Here is a 12,338-nt window from a genome sequence, read left to right as displayed (position 1 = left end):
ACTTGTTTACCACAGCTCCGGCTCGGCGGGACTGCTGAGCTGGCAGAAAGGGGGGGGCTGGATCTGTGGGGAGGAGAGCTGGGGAACGGAGAGCCACGGCGCTCCCCCTGCCTCAGACACACGCAGAAATAAAACAATAATAAAAAAAAAAAACCCTCCCCACCGCCCTCAGGCTGATAGGCGCACTCTCTCGCCCTTTCGGCGCGTTTTCCTGACATTTCTTCCGTGAGGCTGCCCGCTGAAGGTGCGCTTGTGTCGGTAGCCGGCTGGCGGGGGCTGCTTTTTTGGTTGTTTTTTTTATTATTATTATTATTTTATTTTTTTTTTAAAGGTTTAGGGTGTTTGCGCTGCGCTACAGGAAGGCGAGCATCGGCTTTTCTATAGGACAATGGGAACTTAAAAAAACCCTCCCGTCTACCTCCATTAATGCTTCAGACCATTAAATATAAGTGACTGCCTTTCGTGTCGTCCCACTGTACCTCCTTTTATTATCCCAGCCCTTTTTACGGGCGAGATGCTCAGTTATTTTTCTCCCAACTTTTCCATTTTGACGGTGTCAGCGTTTTTCTGGTTTTATGGTAATTACGTCAGAATAAACTGCAAATTCTGCTGCGGTGTTTAAAGGCGTACAAGAAACCATGACCGTACGCAAAGGTCAGCTTTCTTGGTGGGACCGGCAAATATCTGGGTCTTGCTGTCCAAGCAAGATCAGGTCAACCTATCGAAAAATAGAAAGTTTAGCTCTAGGCAGTGTTAACTGGGCAGCTTAACCGTTTTCTGTGCCCCTGAATTTGTCTGGTACTTTCCAGGTGGTGCTTGTACACCTTTTTTTTTTTTTTTTTTTCCCCTTTTTTTTTTTTTTTTTATTCCCACTTATTTTTTTTTTGATGATTAATTTCTGGACACTGTTGCCAGGCAGGAGATAAAAGGAAGAAGAATTACTAAATTTAATCTTCCACGGCAGACTTAGTGCAGATTGCTTAATGCTGTTAAAGAGCCATCTCTATTTCATTTTAGCTGGGAATCGCAGCAGAAAGCATGATTTCCATTACAGATCTTGCAGGCAGGCCTTGAAATGGCAGCAGTTGCAACTGTGTCTGTGTTCAGAGGCGGGGTTACAAATTAAAGCAAATTAACCTTTGCTTCTCTGCAAGATGAATCGGGCAATCTTGACTAGCCTTCTATAGCTAAGATTTGGCCCTGCATCCAGCAGTTAATACGAATGGACCAGAGAGCCTTGTTTCTGGGACACTGTGTTCCTAAGTGCTGTAATGAGTGTGTAAATCCTTTTTGCACTGGAAGAGAAGCCCATGTAATGTATAAAATGTGTGCAGGTGGAATAGCGAATTGTCTTTCTTTTTTTTTTCCCCTCCTAGATGATGACAATTCAGAAGAAGGCCTTCACACCATCCATTCGGGAAGGCACGAATATGCATTCAGCTTCGAGCTTCCACAGACGTAAGTGCCTGCACGCAGTCCTCGGGCCCTGCCGCCTGCCCGCCTGAGCAAAACTCCTGCTGTGGGTGGAGGGGAAACCTTTTCAATGGTAGTAGGAATTGTGCTCTGACATGCAGCGGAGGACATAATCTCATTAAACTGAAGAGGTTGCTTTGAAACTGATACGCACTTCCTTTTTTTTTTTTTTTTTAAAATTTCCACAAAACGTGAGCTCATTGCTGCTCAGTCGTTCACTTTTGACCCAGTCCTACGACTTACCAGGTCTTTCAATATTGTACCCCTTCCCAAGAGGAGGGGAAGGAATGTGTGCCATCACTGGAGTACTGCAGAGTGGCTGAGGTACCTTCTAACCCAACCAGTGGCTTACTGGAGCCATGCAGACCAGCAGAACTAGAGATAAGATCACAGCTGAATTGTTTGGGCTCAGTCTGGAGCAGATGTGGCAAATTTAACTACACAACCGAACAAAAGAGGAGGTGGTTCTTGTTTAAATAGGATAATGTACCCAGGCTGGCCTTTATGCAGAAAGCCTGGATGGAAATGAGCAGAAGGATGGGTGGATGAAGCGAGAAAAATTCCTTGACCTAATCCCCTTTGTCTCAAAGCAAAGGTGAAGCAAGAGTGAGAAGCGTTAAGATAAAGATTGTTCCCCCACCCCCCAGGTAGGAAACGTGTAACGTAGACATGGTGAATGGAAGATTTTTACACAGAGGAGTTGGCGATGTGTGTGTTAGCTAAAAATACAAGTTGCAATAAAATAAAATGCCCAGGAAGAGAGGGAGTCTCAACATGGATGGAGAACGGAGCCTTTTGCTGTAAAAGGCAAGCAGTGAAGTTACTAAGATTGAAAAGAAGTTGGCAGTGTGTAATGTGAAATAGCTCAGTACCTAATACTAAAGCTGATAAACCATCTGTTTAGTGGAGGTGCTGCTTTTAGCAGAACCTGCAGGTGGTAAACTCTTTTACAGGTCGGTATCAAAGTGAACTGCACAGTAGATCTTACTGGAACAGTGGAGAAGACCTGTTTACATGGAGATTTTCAAAGATAATTTAGCGTTCTGTGAAAACCCCAACTACAAAAAAATAAGGCTAATAATGCTGGTCTTCCCTTGAGTTGGAAGGAGCATACGAAAAACTGAAACAGTGAACATGAAATGCTTGGCGTGAAGTGAAGCAGATAGCCAGCAAAACATCACAAGCATTGGTCAAAAGACAGGTTCTTTTAAATGACCTGAAGGAGTAACTGTGAAACCAGCTGTTGATAACACTGAAAAAACAAAGGCTGGTATTAAAAGGCTTAAGTCTGATGCTGCCTACTGATGTTATTTTGTGTCCATAGAATACTTCCAACATGGACTTAAAACTGCAGAGCAACAGTGGAAAGAAAGGAGACAGATGCTGGCCTTACTGATTTTTGCCCTAAAGAATACAGGGCAGGATGAAACATTGAAGACCAATTAGAAAATCCTTTCATTTAGGTTATTAGGGAAAAAAATAAACATTTCAGATGTGCAGAAAGAGAAGTCAAACCTGTAACTGAAAGAATCATTCTAGTGAAGTGCTAGCATGACTGGTATTGCTCCCTGTAGAAGATATGGAAGCTTTGCAAATAATTAATGCTTGCGTAATTCATATATTACAATATAGTCAATGTATAGTATAACAGAAAAATGACTTGCATAAGAATAAAGAAAAACTACTGTTAACTGCAGATAACTGGAATATAAAGATCTTTTGTCTTTCATTTTATGATGTTACAGGAAAAAAAGATGATGCTGGAAGGTTCGGAGATCCTTTCCACATCGTTTTTCCTCCAGCTCCCCAAAAGGACTACTTCCATCTGTCAAAAGTTCAGAGCAGGATAGGCTTGATGATTTTATGTGTATATATATATATATATGCTTAATATGTATATCCATATATGATAAAGTTTGTTAAGCTGGTCTCATCAGGGTAGAGGAAGATTAGAAAGTACTCAAAATAGCCCTTCTCTTCAGAACTCTAAATTGAAATATTTACTCTGCTGAGGGCGAAACAAGTTACAAAGTGCTGAGTTACAGCTAAAATTAACCTGACACTGAGACACCAGCCAAGTATATTGTCAACAATAGACAATGATCTACAAAATACGATATCTAAAACAAGAATTGGTTGATACTAATGCGAATTTTAAGTTGGTAGTCTTAATTTGGCCTTAAAAAAGGGCATGCTTTACTGTAGATGCTAAAGTGGCCTCTTAAGTTTAAAAGAAATGTGTACTCTCCTGGCATTGTCTAGTACAATTCTTTAACTTATTCTTAAAATCTGTGCAAAACTATAGCAGGATGAATCGGAGATGATTTTTTCTCCCATCTTTAATCTTGAATTTTTCTGAGATGCGGAAACTTTGCAAATAAGTTATGCTGCATTAAATACTACAACGCATTACAAATGCAATTCTACGTACTAATCCCTGACCTGATCAATTGTGTCATTATTAGACAGAAGGACTTTACTCAATTTTGACCTTTGTGTCCTGCACAGACCACTTGCTACCTCATTCGAAGGCAGACATGGCAGTGTGCGCTATTGGGTGAAAGCCGAATTGCATAGGCCTTGGTTTCTACCAGTAAAATTAAAGAAGGAATTTACAGTCTTTGAACATATAGATATCAACACTCCTTCATTACTGGTAAGAATTGACAAGAGTTACTCATTCTTTGTTTCTGGCATAAAAATAATGAAGTATAATAAGTGAAACAATATCCACATCTAATTTTACCCTATATTTATTTGCTAGTTTAATTATAGCTGATCTTTTAAGTATTACATCAGTTAAGCAACTCTCTAACTACTGGTGTTTTGAAAGCTAAGTTTTCCTCTATTTGGAGTTGCTTCATGTTTAAGATATGTAAAATGGCTTTGTCAATTTAAATTGATAATACTAAATTGTAAAACGTCACTAAGAAGGAAAATTTTGATAACTGTTCCTCTTTGATTCTGAATACAGAATAATCTCTGGAAGGAACAGTGAAACTTAATAATATATCAAGAGACTGCTAACTTAAAAATGCAAAGTAAAAAACGTACTGGCGTGCATAATTGATAATTTCCATATGGATAGTTTTCTACCAACGGGGAGAAATTATCACAATTTTGTATAGTCTTTTTCTGAAATACCATTTCATTAAAATAATTCCAGTATCACAACTGCTTTCAATGAGGATTTGATTTCAATCTGGCCTAAAATTCCTTTTCTTTTTTATCTTCCTCTTCCTCAAATTTTAATCTACGGAGGGGGACAAAAACCTCGAAGTCCATTGAAATAGGTTTCTTGTGTGTATGGGTGAAAAATCAGACTTGTGAAGGGACACTGGCCTTGCACAAATTCCATTAAAATCAAAGGACTCCCATTTGACTTTAATGGGCTTTGGATCAAGTCCTGAATCCTGATACCATGTGAAATAGCAAAGTGTTTAATATAGATGAAATGGGATCGTTCCGAAATGGAGGAAACAGCAGGAGTCAAGCTTTTACAGTACTTCAGCTTAGTTATTGTTTCTGAAATGCAGTGTACTGGGAAAGATGCTATAGTTTACTGATAAATGAGAAGCTCTGCCAACAATGTGTTGGGATATGTAGGCTATAAAGCCTTTTCTTAAGTTACACAGTATTTATGTATAAATTGTTTTAAGTCTGACTGTAGCATGAAGTATAGCAGAAAAAGCAGTGTTAATGAGTAATGGAACTAGAATAAACCTTGTATCTGCCTAGTGCCATTTAAATTGCTTGAGGTTTTTTTTCCTCTAAATGAAACTAGCTATGTTTATCAAAATACGTGATAATAAGTACATTATGAAAACTACTTCTGTTGATTAATGTAGATGAAAGTGTTCATGGAGCTCTTAATTAAATAGGCAATGTTGTTGTTTTTTTTTCTTGCAGTCACCCCAAGCAGGCACAAAAGAAAAGACTCTCTGTTGTTGGTTTTGTACCTCAGGCCCAATATCCTTAAGTGCCAAAATTGAAAGGAAGGGCTACACCCCAGGTATGTAATAGAAGTAATTATAGGAAATGTTTTTCCTTCCCTTTTGAAATGACAGTTTGTACTTACTGCTTTTATATAAATGAAATATTTAAACTGTTCTTACCACCTCAGTCTGCACTTGGCAAACTTCTTGCTGTTTTCCTAACTACGGCTAATTTCGTTGACTAATGCTGGCTGTGTCTCCAGATTGTCAAAGGACATCTGCTGCATTTCTCTAGGTTAGCTCGTGGTGATCCTATTCCTGTTAGCATCAGTGGATGTTTTTCAGGGTAGAGCATAGCTAGCAGTGTCCAGTGCATTATAACAATATGCAGAAAGTGGCGATTTGCTTAAGCAGCCCTGTAAATGTAAAGAGAACATGAATTTCTGTTTTTGTTTCAGGTGAATCAATTCAGATCTTTGCTGAGATTGAGAACTGCTCTTCCCGTGTGGTGGTGCCAAAGGCAGCCATTTACCAAACGCAGGCATTTTATGCCAAAGGGAAAATGAAGGAAGTGAAACAGCTTGTTGCCAACCTGCGTGGGGATTCTTTGTCGTCTGGCAAAACAGAAACGTGGAACGGCAAACAGCTGAAAATTCCACCGGTTTCCCCTTCAATCCTTGACTGTAGTATAATCCGTGTGGAGTATTCACTCATGGTAAGTTAGGTGGTCTCTTCCACTTAGGCATAAGCAGTTTCCATCGTTCCTCGCAGATTGCTAACAAAGCATTCTGTGCTAACTAGTGACAGCAGAAATACATACACTAATAGTAGTGTCCTGATGAGTTCTGCAAATAAATGGAGTTTAAGTCATGCATGTTTTTAAAATGGATGCGGTGTGCCAGCTAAGCAAATAATGTTAACAAGCAGGTGACACTTCCATGTGAGGACTCACGTTAAGAGTCCTGAGCTGCTTTTGACTTCGGGGCTTTTTGGCAATTGACAATAAGAAACTTCAGTTCCTCCTGGACAACTCCGTGGACCCAGAACTCGGTCTCTAATAATTAGCAAATGCTCATATGAACCTACATTTTAATTGTACACCTCTTCGGTTCATCTTCTTTAGGTATATGTGGATATTCCAGGCGCCATGGATTTATTCCTTAACTTACCACTGGTCATTGGTACCATTCCTCTACACCCATTTGGTAGCAGAACATCAAGTGTGAGCAGCCAGTGTAGCATGAACATGAATTGGCTTGGTCTGACGCTGCCTGAAAGACCAGAAGGTGAGTTGAACAGTACAAATCCCCATCGTTTGCTAGTCTGTTCTGATTGATGTCTGCTTTATTCATTGCTGTCGTGTGAACAGATCCAAATCGCATCCTTCACAATAAAGCCCACAGGAAATCCCTTGTGGATGTTTCCTTGCCACTTGCTTGTCCTCTCTAGAAGATCAGGGTTCCCTCCCTCCCGAGGACAAGCAGTGAAATCCATCTGCTTGGAAGCTGGCATGAGTAAAAGCACGGGACACCATTGTACCTGTGTGGAATTAATTCTGCTTCCAGAATCACATAATAGAATCATCGAACTGTTCAGGTTGGAAAAGACCTTTTAAGATCATTGAGTCCAACCATTTAATCCCAATTGCATCCTTGGTTATAAGGCACTGTAACCTGCCTTAATAGCAGTTCATGGTGTCCTTTACCAGCCTTAGTAGCCAAGGCTTTGTGAGAAGATCGTGTAATTCATTTCAGTGGGAAACCTCTTGCCGAAGGAGAAACTCTGTATCTCCTTCCCTCTGTCCTCGCGTATCTAAAATGGACCCTTTATTATGTGCAAATCCCAGACTGGGTTTTGTGAAGTCCAGCGGAATGCAATGTTCTTTCATTCATACCTGTGCAGAAATTCAGTATTCTGAATACGCTTTAAATTTTAAGGGGGTAATTAAGCCACAATAAGGAGTGGTTGGTCTGCTCTTGGGTTTGAGCATAAATCTTAAAATCAAACACAGTGGCCTACCCTCCTTTTCATGTCCAACAACTGTTAAAAAGTCGCTGAAGTAATTTACCTACCTGCTGGTGCATTGTACAATGATAAAAGTTTAATATTAATGTTGTATATTTTGACATGCATAAGAACTTGTTGTTCGAACTGCGTGTGCCTTTTCCCTGCAGCACCTCCTAGCTATGCAGAAGTGGTCACGGAGGAACAGAGGCAGTCCAGCCTTGCACCCATAGGTGCTTGTGATGACTTTGAGAGAGGGCTTCCAGGACCATTGTTCGCATATATCCAGGAGTTCCGTTTTCTGCCTCCGCCCCTCTATTCAGAAGTAGGTACCTCAGACAGAATATGATGATTAATTCACTGTTTTTCTAAATTCTGTCTTGTGGAATAAATGTAGGAAGTTTTTTCCTCCATCCTAAAAATCGGGAGGAATCATTGCAAATGATGAACGGGGAATAAGGTGACATAATTTTAGCAAAGAGCAGGTGAATTGCATCAAGAGTTCTCAGGATTCTTCACAATTCCTTTGCGCTGTAGAAACTTCTAAACTGCTCTGTTACCCTCTTAGCAACTTCATTAAAACCTTGCATTGGTTAACACCAGCATTTTGGGTCTACAGATGTACAACATGCTGCTGTTTTTTCAGCTCTACTTCTTCCTGTAACTATGCTGTCTGTGCGTTTTTGGTTCTGTGTATGTAGTGCTTTCAGAAGTTCCAAAGGTCTTTCTGCTGCCTCAACTTTCTGTAAATACACAGTTCTCTTAACATTTCTGGCTGTGTTCTTAGTTCTGTGAAAGCCACTCAATAGCCATGACATAATTTCAGAAACTTTTCCAAGTTCATATTTTTTCAGGAAAAAGCAGTGGTACAGGACAGAAGTAAAATAGCGTCCTTTGCCTGAATCTTGCCTGAATTCACTGTTGGTTTTTTTGTTTCTTTTTCCTCCTTCTGAAATACTAATCTGCCACTGAGTGGGCAGAGAGGGGAATGGTTTTTGTGTGCTGGAGGCTTCTCGAGGACTATTCTGTAGCTTAACCCTCTTCAGCCCTTTTTAGTTTAGGGACTTTAAGATTTAAAGAAGCCTGTTTTGTCCTCAGAAAAAAAAAAGTTGTAAAAACAACTGATAAATAATGTTGTCTGAACTATATACTGTGCACTTAAACTGTTCTTACTGTCCAGTTTTGGAGACCTAAGTTAGCAGGTTGTTCCCCTTCTTTTCTAGAAAGGAGGGAGATGTCAGATGTGGAACACCTGAAATTCTAAGGCATTTTATGGGGTCTTTGAGGATTAATGACTTTTAATTTAAAAGTAGAATGGGTTTTTACTGGTAACTTTGTCATTGGAAGCAAAATGTCTTCTGACATGAATTAAGTATTTTCTAAGATATATCTAAGCAATGAGTTGTCTTTTAGGTGAACAGTAATTCAAGACTTCTGTGCGACTAAAGCAGATTTTCTTCAAGCTTTTTATTAGTGCTTATCCTTAAATTAGCATCAAGCTGTAGTTTAAAATTTTCCAGTGTACTTAAGTTATTAATTTTTCATTCAGAGATCTAACTGGTGAGAGGTTTTTCAGTTATTTGAATAACCTTTGGATTGGGAATGCCATTTACGGCTACGATTGTCTTAAACTTGTGAATTTTGGTGGGGTTTTGTTTGGATTGGTTTATTTCTAGTGACTGACTCTAAAAACGCCTTGGGTTGTGTTTTTCTTTCTCCTCTTCTGGTTAGATTGATCCAAACCCAGATCAGCGCACAGATGACAGACCATCTTGCCCCTCTCGTTGAAGGAATCCATAAAAAGCTGACTCGACTTGGGTTTTGAATCGTACCTGCCATGTTGAAGGTCAAGGCGTTGTAGTGGAGACACACTTGCGGAGGAAGTGGTGTTGCTCTTGCCTGTATGGTGAATAAACGAAAACAACCTGTGATCATGCTTCGAAGCCTACAAGTAACGTTGTAGGACTGCTCCACATGCTTGAAGACCTTGAGCTTTCCCCCTCTTCCCCCCTTCCCCCTTAAATACTGGCACATACTAGGAGCAGCCTTACTAACCTACAGTCATGTGTGTCAAAACACTCAAACCACATTGTAAGAGAGGGATGGCTTCCTCTTTATGATTGGGAAATTTGCACATGCTCATTGCTTAACGTTGTGCGGTTCAGTGTCACTACAGCTTTTCTCATTTATGCCGGACTGTTGTTACCCCCTCCCCTTCTTATTTGTTTGTGGTCCGCACAATAAGGAGCAAAAGAAAGCTTTGACAAAAAAACAACAGCAACAGACTTTGACAAATGCACTGACTTTTTCTTTTTTTTTTTTTTTTTAATTTAATGTAGCCTGGACTTTACCTGCATATGCACATGCTCAGAATTGTCCTAGTAGGCTGATCATGTATCACCTCTTCAGCTTGGATCCCATTGTGGATTTATTTACAAACATCAAATGCCTTCAAGCCAATCCTTCTTGCTGTATGTTTTGCAGCCTACTGTAGTAGATAAGCAACAGATGTGGGGCTGGGGTGGGAGGGGGTGGAGAGTTAATAGAAAGAAACTAATAGACTTCATCAAGATTGTATACCTTCTTGATTTCTTTTTAAGAATTTGTTGCCTTTCTACTATTATTGCAAAGCAGCATTTTGTTACAGACTGCCTAAAAAAAAAAATCACTTAATCTCAGGTGAACTCATCACTTGCCAAACTGTTGGAATGCTATTTGTTTTGTTATGTTGCACTGTTGAGTTACTTCTTTTCTTTTTTTGTTTTGTGTTTGTGTTTTTGTTCTTTATTTGAGAGGGGGATCTGGAATAGGGACATACACAAAAGTTACAAAACCCGCCCTCATTCCCATTTCTCTTTCTGTGCTATCAATAAAAGAGATGTTCAAGTTGTGAAGCTTTAAAAAAAAAAAAAAAAGGCACAAAGGAAAGCAGCACCAGTAGACACCAGCTCAGCCTCAAAAGAATTTTAAAAGGAAACAGTCATATGCTGTCTAGGATTCATAGACGAATCGGTATCTCAACTAGTTGGGGATAGGAAGGGAAAGTAAATTTATTTTTATATATAGTTACCTAATCACCAAAAATTCTATATGTAATGAGTCTCTAGTAGAAAGTATATTTCAAACTGCAGGAAAAGCTTGGACTATGCTAAGAGCTCAGTTTGTGCACTTTGTATTATCTTCAGGGTTTATGATACTGTAAAAAATAGTAAGACTAGAAGTATAACTGAACTGGGCGAGATCAGTGTTACCGGCCGTGCTCGGGTATGGGTTAGCTAGAGCTGCTTTGGTGACCGCATCTCCTGTGGGAGTCGCGCGAGCTTTAACACCAACCACGGGGCCAATTTCACCAGAAATTGGTGCAGAACGCAAGAGACGATAGGGAAGGAGCGCTCGCCCTCCAGCGTGCCCCCGGGAAGAAGAGCGTGCAGTGGAGCCACAGGGTGTGGGAACACCAGTACCAGCACTTAACACGCTAGAGATGCCTACGAAAAGTCAACTTCCCTTTTCAGAAGCCGTGTAACGCAGGCCGTTGACGAAGGGACACGCTTCTGCTGTTGATGACTTCAACAGATGAAGACGTAGTCCATCAAGTATCTTATCTCCTTGTGCAATAGAGCAGCTCGGGAGGGAGGGAGAGGGGGAAAGCTGGTGTCCCTGCGTGGTGCTTGTTCTTAAATAAACCTCTGCCTTGTTTTTTAAGGCTTCATAAATGCGACAAAAGAGGCTTTTCCATAAGTGGCCTTCATGAGAACATGAACGACGATTCATGTTTCAAAAATGACAACAGGGTGATAAAATATGAGTCGCGTTTTAAGTGATTCAGTTTAAAAGCTTGGGCTTCGAGAAACAATATTGGTTGAGAAGGAAATTGGGTGATGTCTTAAGGTTACTAGGCCAATTTTGTGAATGTCCCTTCCCTCTGCCCTCTCCAACCAGACAATTTTAAAAGCTGATGGGATCGTTGGCATAAAAGGGCATTTGGTGGTTTTACTTTTTTTTCCTTTTTTGTTACTTTAACAGACTAGGGAACAATTGCTGATATACATAGCATTAAAGTACTTATCACAATGTAATGGAAAATGGCATATGGAGCAGGATTGACCAATATGGCAGTAATTGGCATCACGGCCTTTGTGATCGGGGTGAAAGCGTCTATAATAACCTTACCGAGTGAAAGACTTTGAGTTCAAATCGCGTTGTTCGTTGTTGAGAGGCATTACTCTTCCTCAAGTATTGGTCAATTCTCAGCGTTCTAAAACATGAGGTTCACAGTTGTAGCCCGGTATTTGATAGAGAATTCTGATCTGAATTAGGAAAAAGTAAGTAAAATCCAAACGTTAGAGAAACAAAGTGCAATATTAAATGTTTGCTTTATAGATTATATTCTATGGCTGTTTGTACTTTTCTTTTTTTTTTTTTTTTGTTTTTTTTTTTGTTTGTTTTTAGTTTTGGTGCTGAATATGTCCTTGTAGACTCTTGTTTCAAGAAAACGATATGTGGAAAACAATTTAATTTTTCCTATTGCTCTTCCTTGTGGAAAATAAACTTTTGTAAAAAAAAAAAAAAAAAAAGGCTTTTAAATGTTTTTGGTGTAAATCATAATTCTTTATATGCGACCTAAATATTTTTTTGCAAAAGGTGCCTATGGGTGAAGTAGCCACCACGAGGACCAGATAATGTAGGAACTTCTTCTAGGAACACGTACGCTTAACTAGGTAGGGAAATGTGTAGTTTTCAGCCCAGTTTTGGCACTCTCAGCCCCTTTTGTGTATGTTGGTGACCTCTGGGGTCGCAGACGGGGAAAGGACGAGTTCCCCGCGTCGGAGGGTGCCGGGAACAGGCAGGCAATGCCCGCCGCCCCAGGGCGCCGAGTTCTGGCGCTGGGTCCTTCCCAGGACCTGGGGCTAGGGGGAGATCGGGGCA

At 40.2% G+C, this 12,338-nt stretch overlaps 1 protein-coding gene across 1 annotated transcript in view; it reads left to right on the top strand.

The window, feature by feature from the left end:
* The window catches only part of ARRDC3 (arrestin domain containing 3), a 12,878-nt gene extending 2,543 nt beyond the window's left edge, over positions 1 to 10,335 (top strand). The window contains exons 2-8 of the mRNA XM_009636091.2: positions 1,374 to 1,458; positions 3,982 to 4,129; positions 5,383 to 5,485; positions 5,867 to 6,123; positions 6,532 to 6,694; positions 7,583 to 7,737; positions 9,144 to 10,335. Coding sequence (XP_009634386.1) covers positions 1,374 to 1,458; positions 3,982 to 4,129; positions 5,383 to 5,485; positions 5,867 to 6,123; positions 6,532 to 6,694; positions 7,583 to 7,737; positions 9,144 to 9,200 — 968 coding nt within the window. The 3' untranslated portion in view covers positions 9,201 to 10,335. The remainder of the gene's footprint in view (positions 1 to 1,373; positions 1,459 to 3,981; positions 4,130 to 5,382; positions 5,486 to 5,866; positions 6,124 to 6,531; positions 6,695 to 7,582; positions 7,738 to 9,143) is intronic.
* The last annotated feature ends 2,003 nt before the right edge of the window (positions 10,336 to 12,338 follow it).

The sequence above is a fragment of the Egretta garzetta genome, unplaced genomic scaffold (genome assembly GCF_000687185.1).
Source record: "Egretta garzetta isolate BGI_Z169 unplaced genomic scaffold, ASM68718v1 scaffold433, whole genome shotgun sequence".
NCBI lineage: Eukaryota > Metazoa > Chordata > Aves > Pelecaniformes > Ardeidae > Egretta > Egretta garzetta.
The sequence above is the reverse complement of the archived record's forward strand: the minus strand, read 5'-3'. Positions and strand labels throughout refer to the sequence as shown.